The 18559-nt window shown below is 45.3% G+C and overlaps 1 protein-coding gene across 3 annotated transcripts in view; it reads right to left on the minus strand.

Annotated features, from left to right (window-relative positions):
• Positions 1-18559, minus strand: part of LOC142572464 (amine oxidase [flavin-containing] A-like) — an 82271-nt gene that overhangs the window by 49697 nt on the left and 14015 nt on the right. The window contains exon 2 of one of the 3 annotated variants that reach the window (XM_075681600.1): positions 9074-9183. In XM_075681600.1, coding sequence (XP_075537715.1) covers positions 9074-9158 — 85 coding nt within the window. In that variant the 5' untranslated portion in view covers positions 9159-9183. Of the gene's footprint in view, positions 1-9073; positions 9443-18559 lie in introns of those variants that run through there. The other 2 variants (XM_075681599.1, XM_075681601.1) reach the window with 2 other exon arrangements.

An 18559-nucleotide genomic window follows, 5' to 3' on the forward strand; every position in this document is an offset into this window, starting at 1 on the left:
ATAGTGACTGGCTATGATTGTGTGTCTATGCTGCCCTTCTCTGTACATTCCTGTCTCCTCAGCTCCCTTTTAGCCCCTTTCGCCAGTGTAAAGAACCAAGCTGGATTTTCCTTTCAGGTTAACCTCCCCGTCTTACCCCTTTCTTCTCTCTCTCTCTCTCTAAGCTGAACGGTGGATGCCATCAATGACCATTCCTAAATACAGCACATATAGCACAGTTATCAACCTGATTGGGTCACCGGCACATACGCGCCAAACAAATTCGAGGCCTCGCGTAAGCTGGCGCAAGCGTTGTTGTCCTTATGTATACAGTGCTCAGCGATTGAAACGCGATTCTCGTAACGCGCATGGCTACCAGCGCTTTTAGCGCCACCGGTTAGCGCTTGGTGTTTGCTGGGGGGCCAACTGCAGTCATCACGCCATAATATTTAACAAAGGCCGTTGCTTTAATCGCTTGCCACAGTGCATCAGCTCGGATTCCCCAGCGCCCGCCGGGGGCGCAAGAAGCGCCGGCAGCCGTGCGCTCCGAATGTCGCGTTTCAATCGCTCAGCGCAGCACACGCTGTGCGGGAAGGAAGCCTACAAAACTCCGGCGGAAATTAGGGCGTATCTGGCGCGAGTGCTGCGTGTCTGCAAAATCGCGGCAAGTCGAGAGAGGAGGACGAGCGCTCTCGATGCTCAACGCAAGAGTTCACCGAATTGGAAACCGAAACGTGGCAGCAATTTTCGTGGCACCAGTGCTGCAGTTCGAACTCGCGTGACACGTTTTACTCGCGCCATAGACATTTTCGCCGTGTCGGAAGCTTGCATCTTATTTTTAAAATAAAGCGCGTCCGTGATTGCGAGTCTCTGCTCAATTAAGCCTGTTCTAAACGCAGCGCATTTCCAGCCTACTACGAGTTCCCTTCATATTTTTTTTTCTTTCTTGGAAGCGATCGAGCTTGCCGGAGAGGAACAAGATATATAAACAAACATGGCGCGACAATTTTTTAGGGAGACCTTAGTTGATGAGAAGCCGTGCCCAATGTCGGGGGGGGGGGGGGTGGAGATGCACTTGAGAAAGAAACAAAAAAAGAAAGAAAGAAAGAAAGAAAGAAAGAAGGGAAGAAAGAAAGAAAGAAAGAAAGAAAGAAAGAAAGAAAGAAAGAAAGAAAGAAAGAAAGATGTAACTATTTGAAGTTTAGGACACACCGAACATTTCTGTTATCCGATTCCTATTGCACATGTTTTGTTATTGGGTATTTATGAAAATATGTGGCCCACTTATCGGGCATACCGCGTTTATCAAAGCCTGGCTGAACGCAGGCGACGGGTGTCGGCCGGGTGCTTCAGCTAGCTCGTTTTCAAACCAACGCGTCGAGAAATGTTTGGCTTTTCAACCCGTTTGCTGCGAGTGAAAGCGTATTTTCCGCTGCGGAGGGAGGAGGAGGAGGAAGGAAAGGTAGGGAGGTCAACCAGGCGCACGTCCGCATTTCTGTCGCGATAGCCGGCTAGTAAGCGAGAATGAGCAACGATTTCACCTTCTTGTATAGCTTCCATAAGTAAAATACTTCTAGACTTTATGTCGTTTTCCAATGTACTATCTCTTCTCCTGCACTCTTGTATACGTCTGGTCTGCTTAGTTGCCGTTCTTGTTGAATCGTTTTAGCTCGCCACGCACGACACGTACACAGTTCTGCGCTCAAATATCGTCTTCTTTTGGAATTGAGTGCAACGTATCTTTCTTAATCTTAGATAACCACCATGGCTTGCTTAATTCTCGGCCCGAGCACCACTTCCTTAAATGCGGTAAAACCTCGTTGATGTGCTCTTTCGTTTTCCCGGCTCTTACACTCTGAAACGCCGGTCCAATTTAGTTCCCATAGAGTCACCATGTATATTAGCTTCCCACTTGTTACGTTACGTCCAAAAACTGTGACGCGGCATCGTTGCTCGACGACACCTACACCGTGAGCATATGCACGAATAGGCGCGCTGTCACCTATTGTGCCGTCCGATGATTTCGTCGGGACATCGGAACCGCTAAGCGTGTCGGACATGGGACGGTCCCAACACTGCTCACGACGTTGAAAGCGAAGAGGATTCGAACGAAGGTACAATCAGTCGCCTCATGCACAAGACCACGGACGCGGTCGTAGTCTTTGGACATCCCCTTGAGCTATTATTTTTTTATGTACGTAAACGGCTGCGCAAAAACTCAAAAACACACACAAAAATAAAGGGATGCCGCTATGCGCCAGAACAAGCTGCCATTATAAAAAATTTTGACCCAAGCAACAAATGGAAATTCCTAGCTTCATTTAGTGCAACTTACAGTTGCGAGCGCCCCAAAAGAGAGTTTAGCGTTCAATCTAAGCGCCAGGCAACGATAGCGAGCATTATTTAGCGGGTTTTCAATTCTTTGTTCGCTTTCTACTAGTATATTTGAAATAAAGTATCGTGTGAGAGTAGCTTTTCGCCTTACCTGTGCCGCCATTATTTTCGGATGTGTCTTTTTTTTCCCCCCGGATAACGCTTTTCTTTTCCATGATCCCATAAGAAACGTATCAACGAGGTTCTACTTGCGTCGGATACTGCACGACAATATAATGTAGATTAAGATCACGACGCCATATGAAAAAAATAACTATGTAGGGGACGTGCTTGAACACTGCACTTGTATACCTGACAGCTTTCGCACCATCTTTTTTCTTTCTTTCTTGTTTTAATTGAAGAGGGCCGTGAACAAGGTTAGGCTCAGATTGTTAAAAAGCACTGCCTTCGGGACCGGTCAACATATATACAGTACACTATACTTTCGGAATTAGCCCATATGTTTAGGTCGATAGTTAGACAACCGGAAAGAAAAATTGGTCTGGCAATGGCAAGAACGATATTCTCGTTAACAAATATGTAAATCAGTCAATCAAGAAAGCACCGCTGACTTTCCTCGGAAACCGTGAAAGCAATTGCTCAAACAGAAATCAGGTCGTAGGCGGGCTCTACAAGTATAGCGCTGAGTTTCGCGTTATAGCTGCAGAATTCCGAAGTGTACAATGTCGCCATTTTCCGATCGACAAGATTATGTTATTTCCAACATGAGCGTCGGTTATATCCTCTGGCAAGCCAGCTAGTAGACGGTCATTGATGAGCTATCTTCGTGGGAAAAAATATAGTGAAGATTCAAGGCTCTCCGACGCGCTTTTGAGTGACCCTGCGCGCATATGTATACAGCTGATATTTGTAATTTCCTACGCGTTTCTGGAGGAATTTCATCTGTACTACGGCGTCTCTTTAAGAGACCCGTACCAGCTTCCGCTTATTTTCCGATGTTAGCGACTGGCGGTTAGTGGAATCGTTCCTGGTTTCGGATGGAAAACCGCACCACGTTGATGGTATTTCTGTGTCTTTTGCTGCAGCAATATTTTATTGACCTAACCGGGATTCTTCTTGTCATGCTTAAGACGTATTTAGAAATCTACACACTGACAAAAGAATTGAAAACAAGGAATTATCAAACCGCTACTTAAAAGGGGGGGGAAGGGGTGATCGAGACAGCGTTAACAGTTGTTGACCTATTTCTCTTTTGCGCAATCTGTGACAAATGAAATAAAGAAATTATTATGGACTGCATGACATCATCCTTAGAAAAAAAATTTTGTTTCAAACCGTCAGTTCAGCTTTGTCGCGGGACGGGACAAAGGTGTTCTTGTCGAAGAATTCTCGTATGAATTGAATGCAGCTTTATAACACAAAGTATATGCTTATACTCTGTACATTTTTCTAAGTACATCTAAAGCATCTGACACAGCAAGCCGGGACATTTTGCTTGGAGAACTTTAGGGACCGGTTATGTAAGTTCTTGAATAATTTATTTGAATGGTTGCTCAAAAGTGGAAGCCCTGGACAACCAGTTACGATTCAACCGCAACTTACCTTTGAGAGCTGCAGTACCAGATATCTCCTTTTTGTCTTCGCTCCTTTTTAATACGTTTATAAATTATATTGTCTCATGTCTATCTAAATGTCTAAATTAAGTATGCAGATGACCCGACTTTCTAACGAAGCATGTCTTTTAGTGTAAAATGTTTTCCTTAATGCAAGACGTTGTACATGGTCCGATGTCTTGGTTTGCTGGTAACTGCCAATAAACAGGAAGAATATTGTCTGCTTTAAAAATTCGATGTGATGATGCGTAGTGTTTAGTGACGCGAGGGTCATATTGGCCAAGGAGCGCCAAAAAAATTCGCTGTTACAATGATTAGAAATTTACCACTTTTTCTGCACTGTCATAATTGCCCTCGTGGAAACGGTTTCCAGCGGAGTATGCGAGCTCGATAAGAATATCTACGCGTGTTCTTTGATAGCGAGCTGTTTTGGATTGACGACCTGACATGCATGTGCGGCAGACGGAACATCATTTGAAATTGAAATGCGGTTAAAGATTTGCCACTTTTACTGCACTGTCGTTATTGCCCACGTGGCAATGCGTTCCAGCGGAGTATGTGAGCTCGATAATATATACAGGTGCGTCCTGTGATAGCGAGCTCTTTTGGAATGATGACCTGACATGCATGTGCGGCAGACCGAATATCATTTGGAATTGAAATTTATTAAAGCGGGACAACTTACACACTTTGGGCAAAAAATGACAATGCCTGAATAGGCCCGCTGTGCAACGTATTTTGAACTTTTGTACGCGCACTGCACGTTTCAAGGGCATATATATATATATATATATATATATATATATATATATATATATATATATATATATATATATATATATATATATATATATATATATATATATATATATATATATGATTATCAGCCTGGTTGCGCCCACTGCAGGGCAAAGGCCTCTCCCATACTTCTCCAACTACCCTGGTCGTGTACTAATTGTGGCCATGTTGTCCCTGCCAACTTCTTAATCTCATCCGCCCACCTAACTCTCTGCCGCTCTCTGCTACGCTTCCCTTCCCTTAAAATCCCGTCCGTAACCCTTAATGACTATCGGTTATCTTCCCTCCTCATTACATGTCCTGCCCATGCCCCCCCCCCCCCATTTCTCTTTCTTGATTTCAACTAAGATATCATTAACTCGCGTTTGTTCCCTCACCCAATCTGCTCTTTTCTTATCCCTTAACGTTACACCTATCATTCTTCTTTCCATAGCTCGTTGCGCCGTCCTCAATTTGAGTAGAATCCTTTTCGTAAGCCTGCAGGTTTTTGCCCCGTACGTGAGTACTGGTAAGACACAGCTGTTATATACTTTTCTCTTGAGGGATAATGGCAACCTGCCGTTCATGATCTGAGAATGCCTGCCAAACGCAACCCAGCCCATTCTTATTCTTCTGATTATTTCAGTCTCATGATCCAGATCCGTGGTCACTAACTATCCTAAGTAGACGTATTCCCTTACCACTTCCAGTGCCTCGCTACCTATCGTAAACTGCTGTTCTCTTCCGAGACTGTTAAACATTACTTTAGTGTCCTGCAGATTAAATTTTAGACCCACCAGTCTGCTTTGCCTCTCCAGGTCAGTGAGCATGCATTGCAATTGGTCTCCTGAGTTACTAAGCAAGGCAATATCACCCGCCGTGGTTGCTCAGTGGCTATGGTGTTGGGCTGCTGAGCACGAGGTCGCGGGATCGAATCCCGGCCACGGCGGCCGCATATCGACGGGGGCGAAATGCGAAAACACCCGTGTGCTTAGATTTAGGTGCACGTTAAAGAACCCCAGGTGGTCAAAATTTGCGGAGTCCTCCACTACGGCGTGCCTCATAATCAGAAAGTGGTTTTGGCACGTAAAACCCCAAATATTATTATTAAGGCAATATCATCGGCGAATCGCAAGTTAGTAAGGTATTCCCCTTTAATTTTTATCCCCAATTCTTCCCACTCCAGGTCTCTGAATAACTCCTGTAAACATGCTGTGAATAGCATTGGGGAGATCGTATCTCCCTGCCTGACGCCTTTCTTTATTGGGATTTTGTTGCTTTCTTTATGGAGGACTACGGTGGATGTAGAGCCGCTATAGATATCTTTCAGTATATTTACATATGGCTCGTCTACACCCTGATTCCGTAATGCCTCCATGACTGCTGAGGTTTCGACTGAATCAAACACTTTTCCGTAATCAATGAAAGCTATATATAAGGGTTTGTTATATTCCGCACATTTCTCTATCACCTGATTGATAGTATGAATATGGTCTATTGTTGAGTAGCCTTTACGGAATCCTGCCTGGTCCTTTGGTTGACAGAAGTGTAAGGTGTTGCTGATTCTATTTGCGATTACCTTAGTAAATACTTTATAGGCATCGGACAGTAAGCTGATCGGTCTATAATTTTTCAAGTCTTTGGCGTCTCCTTTCTTATGGATTAGGATTATGTTAGCGTTTTTCCAAGATTCCGGTACGCTCGAAGTCATGAGGCATTGCGCATACAGGGTGACCAGTTTTTCTAGAACAATCTGCCCACCATCCTTCAACAAATCTGCTGTTACCTGATCCTCCCCAGTTGCCTTGCTCCTTTGCATAGCTCCCTAGGCTTTCTTTACTTCTTCCGGCGTTACCTGTGGGATTTCAAGTTCCTCTAGACTATTCTCTCTTCCATTATCGTCGTGGGTGCCATTGGTACTGTATAAATCTCTATAGATCGAACTCCTCAGCCACTTGAACAATCTCATCCATATTAGTAATGATATTGCCTGCTTTGTCTCTTAACGCATACATCTGATTCTTGCCTATTCCTAGTTTCTTCTTCACTGCTTTTAGGCTTCCTCTGTTGCTGAGAGCATGTTCAATTCTATCCATATTATACTTCCTTATGTCAGCTGTCTTACGCTTGTTGATTAACTTGGAAAGTTCTGCCAGTTCTATTCTAGCTGTAGGGTTAGAGGCTTTCATACATTGGCGTTTCTTGATCAGATCTTTCGTCTCCTGCGATAGCTTACTGGTATCCTGTCTAACGGAGTTGCCACCGACATCTATTGCACACTCCGTAATGATGCCCATAAGATTGTCGTTCATTGCTTCAACACTAAGGTCCTCTTCCTGTGTTAAAACCGAATACATGTTCTGTAGCTTGATCCGGAATTCCTCTATTTTCCCTCTTACCGCTAGCTCATATATATATATATATATATATATATATATATATATATATATATATATATATATATATATATATATATATATATATATATATATCAAACGAGCAGTTGAATAAGGATCTATTTTGGTCTGCACGATGGCATTGTCGAATTAACGATATTTTCATAAAGATACGTTAAAATTCTTTACCCGTGATTCTGCATTGACTTACGGCGTAATTTTGTTTTATTACCTGAATACGCTCTTATGGATCACTGTTCATATAGCCTGTCGCTCTAAAGCACTTTTTTTTTATATGGGTGTCATTTGAAACATCGCCTGTGGCAGGTAGCAGAATTCTAGTCTCTGAGGTGGTTTACACGGGGCGGCTGACATTACTAAATCGATATGCGTAATGGATTATATACAAAAACGCACTAATTAGGTGTATAACTAATTACTTTGTGGTACATATTGCAATTCACAAATTGTTGCCGGTGAGTTTTTAAATCATATGCAATTGGAACGAACCTTGAGGATGGCACGTGTTTCGAGATATGCGGAATCAAACTTGCGGTAAACATCCGCCGTTGTTCCATTTACTTTGTTCAAAGAAACAACGTAATTGCAAACATTGAAGCACAAAAAAAAATCGGACAATTTCATACCATAAAACCTATGACCACTTATCGCATTATGGAAATAGAAAGGCAAGGGGACAAAGAAATACCCCGGTGCATTTTGTTGCACACTTTGAGAATGAATGCCTCGAAACTGGGTCACCCTGAAAACTGGTTACCAACGGATACTCATTGGCTACAATTCGTAAATTGTAATATGCGCCATAAAGTAAATATATAAAACTTAATTGGTGAAGTTTTGTTAAACAGTCGATTGTGCATTTCGAATTGTCGCGAAGGTTATCTCCGCCTCTTTGAATAATCTACCTCGAGAACTAGAATTGTACTATCTGCCAAAGGTGATATTTAAACATTCTGTCTATTCCTTAAAGAGAAGAGAAAAGAAAAAAAATACAATTGTCTGTCGGCCGTCCTCAAAGATGCTCTCTTATGACACCAGCATCATGCATGTATGCCTCGAGCATACGCCTATGCGAGTGTACATTGTTTTTGCGAGGCAGCGTTAAGGTCACTCTCCGCGGATAACCGGTTGTAAGAAGCATCAACGCGTAGGCATGGCACATTGATCAATGTAGCATATGAGGTAACAATGAATAGCTCGGGGCAGAAAAGCTGAGCGCCAAGGACAAGAAGACAGCTCTTTCGCCCTTGACATCAGGCAACTGCGGTAAATGCTAATCGGTCAATACTTCGTTGCTAAACTAGCAGTCCACTTAGTACAACGAAGAGGCTCACAAAAGAATGCGGGATAGTTCCGCTGCAAGATCTGGCATCGTAATATGTCCATAACGCGAAAATTTTCGCCAATTCCACATAGCTGGCACAGATTCGCTTCTCGCGCTGTGTTCCAGTAGCAATGTTCTAGGAACTTGTTATTCTTTCCTGAAACCTTATATAAATAAATAAATTTAGTGTTTCTGGTAGCATTACACACAGATGAGATTCGTTTCTTCTTTTGTTTTTCTCCTGTTCTATTGTAATTGGGACTGTAGAATGCATACTATGCTATGCCGTACAAGACCAAGGTACGTAAAAAAGGTAACGACGAAGTGATTAACAGTGGTCGCACGAAGTAGGTCACTGGAGCCAGCGTTTCGACAGATCCCCCTTGTTATCGTCAAGACGAAAGCAAGACCCCTTCTAGAAGCGTTGGCTCCAACCACATTCCTCGTTCTACCACTATGATATGCTCTTAGCATACAAACTTCTAGGCGGGCCAATACTTTAACTATACAATCTACAGAAGTATATACCTTATAACAGTCTGCTTGTTGCTGTGCTGTATAGTTAGTGCATTTCACGCCGTTAAACGGCCTCCCGCCTTATTCCTCTCCTCTCCCTCCGCGTTTCTTACCGCTGAGACCCGCTCCGATGACAAGCACCGTGGTCTTCTTGACAGCTGGACTGGCGTTGACTCCGGGCCCTGCTGACTGGTCCATCCCGTCCGGGAACCGGCGACGACCTCTGCGTTGTAAGGACGGCGACGGTTGCTGCAGTGCGGCCGCCGCCACCTCGGGCGATCCCGATGAGCCGCTTTGGAAGCTCATAATAACGCGGCGGCAAACGGACGGAACGGAGAGCGCGTTGTCGCGTATGGGTCGCACTCAACTGGCGGCGTGGTATGTGCGCACGTTGTCGAAGGGGCGCGGGGCGTCAAGCGCAGAGGGAGAGAAGAAATCGATCGCCAGAACTTCCTGTCGAGACCCGCTGGTGCCACTGTCTGCGTGCAGCGCTATAAGGCAGCGCTGCTGTGCAACTGTCCTCCCCCCCCCCCCCCCATCCCCGCATGCGGTGTAGGTATGTGTATACAGTGACATGGGAGAGACGGCGTAATCACCGTGCGCATACTTGGCACCGTCGACGCAGATGGCGGGCAATTTGAACGTGCGCGGACTCTGTAGTTTATGTCATCGTCGAGTTTGTTAATTTCAGAAAGACGCGTGCTTTCGCAATTGGCGCTTGCATGCGAATGCCGGTCCGTCGTCGTTGTAGTGTAAGCAGTGAAAAATGAAAGGAAACGAATCTACGGCCAGGTGTTCCTTTCTTTTTTTTTTTTTGGCGAACGTGTTTTCACATCACCGACTAATTAAAGAGGGAGAGAAATACATTGCGGGTGAAGGCTGTATAGTAAGGCTCAGGCCAATAGTCTCGGTAATTTAAAGATTGCACATTTGTAATGCCACGCGCGCCGGACTCCGAAGGGTTTGCGTGCGAGATAGTTGGTACGGGTCAATCATTTTAAACAGCGCCCCCCCCCCCAAAAAAAAAACGAAAAAAAAAATGCCCAAGGAAGAGCACAGGACCAGCGCTGAATGCCAGCAACATCTTTATTGAAGCCCACACAAACATATACTATTCGCAACGGGTTGAAAGGAAGAAAGGGAAGGCGAGTCATCGTTAATCAACTCCTGCTGCGCATGCGTCACAAACATAAAGCTATACAAATGTAAAATACACAATATTGACACAATCCAGACTGGATTAACTTCTAACGAACTTAAGTTCCTTATCGCAAAGAGCTTTAGAAGGGGCACTTACGCAAGCGGTTCCTAACTCACGAATTGAAAAGTCCTCAAAGATCCGATCGCTGTATCTTCCCAGCACACGTGTGTCTTTTAGGCGGGGTGAATAGCCACACTTTGCACAACGAACAACTAGATTGTTACCAATCTTAATCTTGACACAGTGCACATGCTCACGTAAACGTTCACTGAGGCAGCGTCCCATCTGCCCTGTGTAAGTGCAGCCGCAAGAGGTGGGAATGGCGTAAACTGCGCATTAGTATTGCAATCTACGGGCTTGGCGGTATTTCGCTTACTACACAGTCTAGGCGTATGCCGGATATTGTTGACTTTTTTGCACAACCTTCCCAACTTTCTAGGAGCGGGAAACACCACCTTAACACCGGCCTGGCCCTCGGCTTTCTTCATGCGGAGGGACACACATTGTACATACGGGCTCGCAACAGCCTTGACTATGTCTAGGGCTCCGTTTTTTCGGATAAATCCGAAAAAATACGATAAACACTCGCCAGCAAAATTTTTGACAATTCGGATTTACCCGATAAACTCCGATTTTAACGGACAATATGACCCTGTTCCGTTGTTTATCGAAAGCCTTTCGATAAAGGGCATGTTCTCAGCGGTCATTGATACATCGGCCGGTCTGGCCGATATAAACTTTACCTCACGTCAACAGTATCTCGTAGACTGCACCCATCGCATATTTAACAAAGGGCGTGTCGCCCCCTGACGGTGCTCGAGCGCCAGGGTATGAATCGAGCACGGAAAGCCTGCTGCAGGAAAGAGTGGCATGCTCACATGACGCATTCCTGTGGCGCGTGAACAGAAACCTTGGGCAAGAAAATGGGAAGGAAGCGAAAGCATTCCAGCGTAAAGGAGTTTAGTGATCTTGAAAAGTCAACGTCATCTGAAGGAGTCATTGTTTACAAGTTTTGTCGTGCGACAGTTAGCATTGCCAACGGCAAGGGCGCGCCTTGGGAATTGCGGAGCATCTACACTCACAACGCCACGTCCAGCTGAAGAAGACCCGTCTAGACACGCGTGAGTCCCTTTTTAACTGTTGGTGCTCTGAATTTACGACTATATGAGAGTGTGTGTACCGTGCTTCGTACAGCCTGACACAGTTTTTCCATTTACTGCGCACGCTTCCTCCTATGCCAGGTGTCTTAACAGACTTCACATGGTCGCAATCCAATTTGTTCACATCGTCTTGTTATTCCTATCCCTTAGAGAACTCGTCACAGCAACGCTCGCTGGAAGAAAGTATCACACGGGCCCGATCCAACGGACAAGACGCACGCGGACGACGTGGCGCACTAATTTTGCCCTGCGCTCTGTCATGCTGAGATTCCACTGCACCAGGCTGATGGACCCCTTGGCAGCCTCGTTCGAAGCAAGTGCCCGGCGGCACGCACGATGCCAGTTAGTGATCAACTATGCCGGAAATACCAACATGAAGTCAGTGCGAAAGACAATGCGACGATAAGCTCTTCGATGAAAGAGCGCCCCATTTTCGTCACCATCGACGAGTCACTGGAACTCAGTGGACGTCCGGCAGTGGAGGTGCTTGCATCCTTCTACGACAACGGCTTCCTGGACGTGGGACCTTCATGATAGACTTGCAAGTAGTTCAGCTGTGTAACGTTGTATTAATTGGCATGTTGATACATACCGCTTTTCAGAAGCTTGGAAAGGCCTTAGCCGACGTAGCTGTATTGTGCTCCGATTCAGCTTCCTACATGCAAGAGCTTCACAAGGACTTGCAACTCTTCAGCCCCGATTTCAAGACACTTCAAAGATCCGTGCTGCCCACTTAACGCTCTGGAGTATGGAATTCAGACGAGCTCATTTAAGGTAGTTCAGTATCTTGTTGTGCACTTCCCTGTCCTGTCGAAGTCGTCGCGGGAGCCGCGCCGTAAGTTTGGTCTTGTGTGCGTGGACATGGGCATGACCATCTGGTCGCTGAAGACTGTACGTCCATCTCTTTTCATGAAGCCCTAGAGGATGTTCTGGACTACTGGCGTGCCATTTTGCCTTTCTTGAGTAGCGACGATACCAACGGAAAGAAGTGTAAGAAGCTCAAAACTCTTGTTTCATCGCCTGAAGTTGTGCACGACTTGCTGATTAAGCTGAGGTTTCTTAAGACGACTCCGTGTGCTGTGCTCTCAATCATTAAGGAAATTGAGGCAGAGAGTATCATGGCACACCAGGTTTGCCCATACTGGGTGTTCGTTTGCACGCGCTCCTCAGTCAATGGCTTGACCCACCTGAGGTCTTCACATCAGATGACGCAAGTCTGTTGGATCTGCTTGACTATAATGACCGCTCAACGACTGTCGCAGACCTTCATGGAACTATACGCTGCTCTCGCTGAAAAATGGAGACAGTCAGTTGAGAGGAACCTTTGCGATGCGCTCTATTACACCCGTGAATCTTTATGGTACAGTGTTCAAATTGTGAATCCAAATGTGAAGCTTGAGCTACCCCGTGCGTTCGAAACCTATGCGCCGAATTTTAAGTTATTGTTTCTCGAAACTGACGACATAAGCCAGCTGACGAGTGATACTGCGAAATATCAGAGCTATGAAATCAGCGACATTGATGAACCCCTGTCGTTTTGGAGACTTCACACTGTCCAGTGGCCAGTGCTATCTCTCTGCGCGCTGACTCTTTGTCTCTCTGTTTCTAGCGCAAACGTTGAAAGGACATTTTCCAAGATGAGAATCATCAATCGAAAGGAGCGCGCTCCCATCAGTGACAGCAACCTCGTAAAGTATGGTTGCGTCCATTAAAGCTAAATTTAAGGTTGTAATAAACACATGGCATGGCATGGCAAGAACTTTATTTTAGTCCAGAGAAACTAGGGTCCGAGGGCACAAGCCCCAGGCTAAGTCAGTGGCTCCGCCCACGTAGGCACCGGTAGGCCAAAGGCGTTCCCGATGTCGTGGGCTCTCATGACGGCCAGGAGTTGATCTTGGAGGACTTCGCTGGATATGCGCCGACTCCAGTCCTCCTCACTGTTGAGATCCGAAGCCCTTTGGTTGGGGCACAGCCAGAACATATGATCAAATAGACACGGAGTGTGTCCACAACTTTTACATTCCGCGGGAAAATCCTGGTCAGTTTTGTTAAGCACAAAAGGTGTGGGATCGAATCATTCTTAATGTGACTGCCTGAGCTCGGTTGAGCTTCTGGGGGGGGGGGGAGGAAAAAACCTCCTGCCGTCCCTATAATGTGAGGTGATCTCGTGAAAAGTAATAAGTGGGTCTTTGTAGGAGCCGCAGTAGGTTTTTTGTATTCAAATATTTGTGCTTGCCTGTATTTGTGTTTGTGCGTTCAAACCTTACAGACAGCTAAAATACGCTTCGTGTGTTCTGGTGTTTTCGTGTACATATGTAATTTCATCCAAGGTTTCGGAGTACTGAGAGTAACGCAAAATTAAACTTTGAATTTCGGAGAATAGGGGATTTACGAGAAATAAACTCCGATAAACGCCGAATTTCCGCCAAAATATAAACTCCGAAAAACACCCTCCGAATTCGAAGAAAAATAAACTCCGAATACACGGAGACCTAGTTATGTACTTTATCTCTTCGCGCGGTTTCATGGGGGAACGACCCTCTTGCATTAAGAATTCCGTCAAGGATGACGACAGTTGTGCTGGATAGCCACTTGCCTTAAGCCGATGGACTTGGTTAGCAAAGCTGCTGGACATCAAGTGGGGGCAAGAGCGAACGACAGCATTTCTGAGAGTCCCCAGGGCTATGGAGCGCTTCACCACTTTTGAGTGACTGGAAGTGTAGGGGAGAAGGTGTTTCTTGGAACGTGGGGCATACATCCAACACGTATTTTCCTCCTGGAGGTGCAGTGCAAGGTCAAGGAAGCGGATTTGACCTATTTCAGGGAATTCGCTTGTGAACGTCAACCCTCGAAGAATGCTCTTGAATTTTTCAAAAACATGGTCGAGCAGGGAAGTGGCTACTAGTAATTTTAAAAAATCACCTACGAATATGATACTGCCTAATGCGAAATTGGAGCGAAATCGTTTTTCATTTGCGATATATTGGCTGTAGGGGACAGTCCGATCGTGTGGCACGTTGCAAACGGAGCGAAGTGTGGCGCGACTGCCTCGCTAATCGGGAGATCGCGAGAGACAGCACGTGAATGATGCGTGGGCGCAATTCACAGCAGCCTCCGCAGACAGACCTCCGCTCATGCAGCACTTTGTTTCCATATGTGGTATCGGTGGCGTCATCGGTGAACAGACGACGCGCGCTACTCTGGTGCCATCTCGTAGCCATCGTCACCATAGAGCCTGTATTGCGCGGCAGTACGCTTTTCTTCTAACGCTTTCGTCACACCTTCCTCCTCCGCTTTCCTCCTTGCGCTCTCTTCACTCTCATCATCTTTAATTCCCCACTGCGCTTCATGTTCACTCTGATCCTTCGCTGTGCTCGTTCGCTCGGTTACCCCGAGGACGCCGACGCTCGCTACAGGAACGAGCGCCTAAGAACTGTGCTCTAAAAATAAAATATGTGTTGTGATCGCACGATTGAGGGTCTAATTTATAAATGATTTATTACTAGCAGAAGCACAGAAATCTTCGCTTTAGGATATTTTAATGTGGCGCATTATATAGGGAGGCCTATAACAACTAGTGAATAATTATTGCAGAAGTCTTTGTTTCAAAACTGAGCTATAATCACTACCTAAATGCTTATTTAAAGGTCCCTTTAACAGTGTTTCCCTATGTACACAAAGATACATTCCAGTAGGCTGCACCATAAGGACAACGGTAAAGCGCAAGACTATATATAGTACCAGTGCCTCGCGAAACAGCCGATGTTGTGTGTCGTATACGGTGCAGGATGTAGGCGCAAGCCAGTGCTCTAACTGCGCAGAAATGGTAAGCTGGTTGCACAAAATGGAACGCGGAAATGGCGGAAGTAAAAGCTGTGGTTCTCCGCAGGTGTGGTAAACAGGGTAGTTGCACATCGGCATTGTGCATAGCTGCAGTTGAGGGATTGTAACGAGGAGAAGTGCTCTATGCATAGAATATCAGGCTGGCACCCTAGGAAAACACTTCGAGCATGTATCAAGCTCCATACACAACTCAAAATCATTCTTTAAACATAAAAAACTGGCGGAACTTAAGCCACTGGTGCGTAAATGCCACCACATAAACCATACAACCATCCATTTAGTATGGCCGAGCTGAGAGCTCCCCTGAGCGTATGCAGGAGCTCTGCACCAGGAGCTGACAGAATCATGTATGACAGGGTTAAAAACCTACACAGTGACACATTGATAACGCTTCTTGCGCTTTTAACTCTATCTGAGCTGCCGGATACTTGCCATCCTCACAGAAGGAAGCTATTGTTAGCCCAATTTTCAAACAGAATAAAGATTCATCCGACGTGTCAAGTTATCGCCCGATAGCCTTAACAAGATGCGTCTGTAAAATTTTTGCAAAAGAAATGATAAATCGTCGCCTTTTACATTTCCTTGAATTTAACGAAATACTTCTTCACCCTTTTCAGTTCAGCTTCAGATAGAGTCGATCCACAATTGATCATCTCGTGCGCTTTGACGGAAATATCTGGGATGCGTTTGTTCATAAACAGTTTTTATTATCGATATTCCTCGATATGGAGAAGACGTATGACACAACATGGCGTTACGGGATCTTGCGAGACTTGTCCGGAATGGGAATCCGTGGAAATGCGCTAAACATAATAAAAAGCTATTTGTCCAATCGTACCTTCCGCGTGAAAATCGACAACGTATTGTGGCGTCAATTTGACAAGAAACTTGTGTACCTGAGGGAGCTGTGCTCGATCAGCTGCACACTCTTTATCGTTAAGATGAACACACTGCGCGCCTCATTACCATTAGCTATATTTTATTGCGTCTACGTAGACGACATACAAATAGGTTTCAAATCCTGTAACCTTGCAGTGTGCGAGAGACAAGTACAGCAGGGCTTGAACAAAATCTGTAAGTGGTCAGGCGAAAACGGGTTTAAAGGTAAACCCCAGAAAAGTTTGTGTTCTTTTCACAAAAAAGAGAGACATGGTTCCACGTCCAAGTTTAGTACTCTATGGAGAAGAAATACCTTTGCACAACGAACACAAGTTTTTAGGCATAATACTCGATGCGAAACTGAGTTTCATATCACACATGATATATCTCAAGGCAAAGTGCTTGAAAACAATCAACCTACTGAAAATTTTATCACACACAACATGGGGCAGTGACCGAAAGTGTTTAATGAACCTCTACAGGAGCCTCGTCCGATCACGACTGGATTGCGGTGCCGTGGAATATCACTCTTCCATGCCAAGTGCGTTAATGATGCTGCATTCCGTCCACCATCTAGGTATCCTCTTCGATACATAGATGGAGTCCTATTGAAAGTCTATACGTAGAATAAAAATTAGTAGTCACTTAATCTGCAAAGAACATACATTAGCTTAACATACCTTCTAAATGCTTTCTGCAACCGCGAACACCCTTGTTATTCTACAGTTAATGATATCTCGTATGCTACACATTTTCATAATTGGCCTCTGTGAGACGGCCTTTCTGACTGCGTGTGAGGGAACTGAACGAAGAAATGGATGTCCCACGTCTCAAACATCGCCTAATGCCTCTAGCCAACCAGTTACCACCTTGGTAGTGGCAGGTGGTACACTGTGACATATGTTTTCTAGCAGTCTCAAAGCGTGCTCTAGAGGTCGAAATACGAATTTATTTCTTGGAGCTTCAGTCGGAGTACTCCTGCTCTGAATACTACACGGCCGCGTCAAAGTCACATGCCGGTGTATCGTACGCAGCAATTGGTTCATCCTTCTCCGAGTCGAATATTTTACATCCAGAAATGAGTACCTTCACGGCTGAGGCGTATGCAGTATTGTCCGCTGTTAAACAAATCAGGAAAACAAAGACAGAAAAAGCTGTCATATTTACTGACTCATTAAGTGTCGTCATATTCCTGATGGTCTTCACTAAACACAAACATCCCCTGCTTATAATGATCTTTATTCGGTTCTATGCACAATGTATATATCTAACCAGCAAATCACGATTTTCTGGTTAGATAGAAATAATGAGGGCAATATGCTTGCAGACGAAACCGCCGCATCAGTGGTCACTAAAGCCACCAACATCTCTGTAGCTGTCTCTGCCAAAGACTTGAAGCATCTCTTTCGGAAAAAAGCTTAAGAGCTGTTGGCAACGCTTATGGGACACTGAAACGTCCAATAAGCTGCACGTCGCCAAACCACAGTTAGGGAACTGGCGTGGCCCATATCAAAAATAAGGCGAACCGAGGTAACCATATGCCATCTGAGGATCGGCCACACATACGGTACACACTCGTACTTGCTGACTGGTGACGAGCCACCTACCTGTAGTAAAATTGGCGGGGCGCTGACGGTCCTGCACGTGTTGCTGGGATGTGGTTAATTATAAGCTCTTAGGAAAAAAGACTTCCGTTTACCTTACCATCAACAAGTTCCATTACATCCATGGAGCAATGTTTCTTAGCAAGAACCCGCTCTTTGATGTTACATCAACATTAGCTTCTTTAAAGGATGCAAGTATGCTGCAGGTTATACACCCAAGTGATCCGTAGCGCAGCCTCTTGTCAGAGGCTTCTGCCGCGATAATAGTACTAGAGCCTCCCAGTTCTTGCGCTCAGGGACCCGGAAAAGGCTTTAGTACTATTTCCGTACTTCTATAATCTTTATCTCCTGATTAATTACATTGCAAAATATATTTTATGGTCATAGAACACCTCACTTGTAATTGTCATCTTTCTAGCACATATATATTTTACGCACTTAAGGCTGACTGATTTTAGGCCCCTTTACGGCCACGGTACATCCTAGACTTCATCAACCATTGTTAACTCACTCTGCCATGTGTTTGGCGCTCTTTGGCCAAAACTGGCCCTTGCGCCATTAAAACCCAATCATCAATCAATCAAAGCCAGCACTATAACTGCGGAGAAATTGCAAAGCTGGTTGCACAAAATGGGACGCAGTTACAGAAATGGCGGCAGTAAAAGCTGTAGTTCTCCGCAGCTGTGGGAAACAGGATTGTGGCACATCGGCATTGTGCACAGCTGCGGTTGAGAGACTGTAAACAGCGCTCTATGCATGGCGTGACGACAGCTTGTAGTTTTCGGTTCTCCGTTTTGCACCTCTATAAGGCAAAGGGTCGTGTTGATCCGAGAGGCCTTATCTCCGGCTTCGGTAACCCGCCGTGGTTGCTTAGTGACCTTTTGTTGCTCTGCTAAGCAAGAGGCCGCGGGA

The sequence above is a fragment of the Dermacentor variabilis genome, chromosome 2 (assembly GCF_050947875.1).
Source record: "Dermacentor variabilis isolate Ectoservices chromosome 2, ASM5094787v1, whole genome shotgun sequence".
NCBI classification, from domain to species: Eukaryota; Metazoa; Arthropoda; class Arachnida; order Ixodida; family Ixodidae; genus Dermacentor; species Dermacentor variabilis.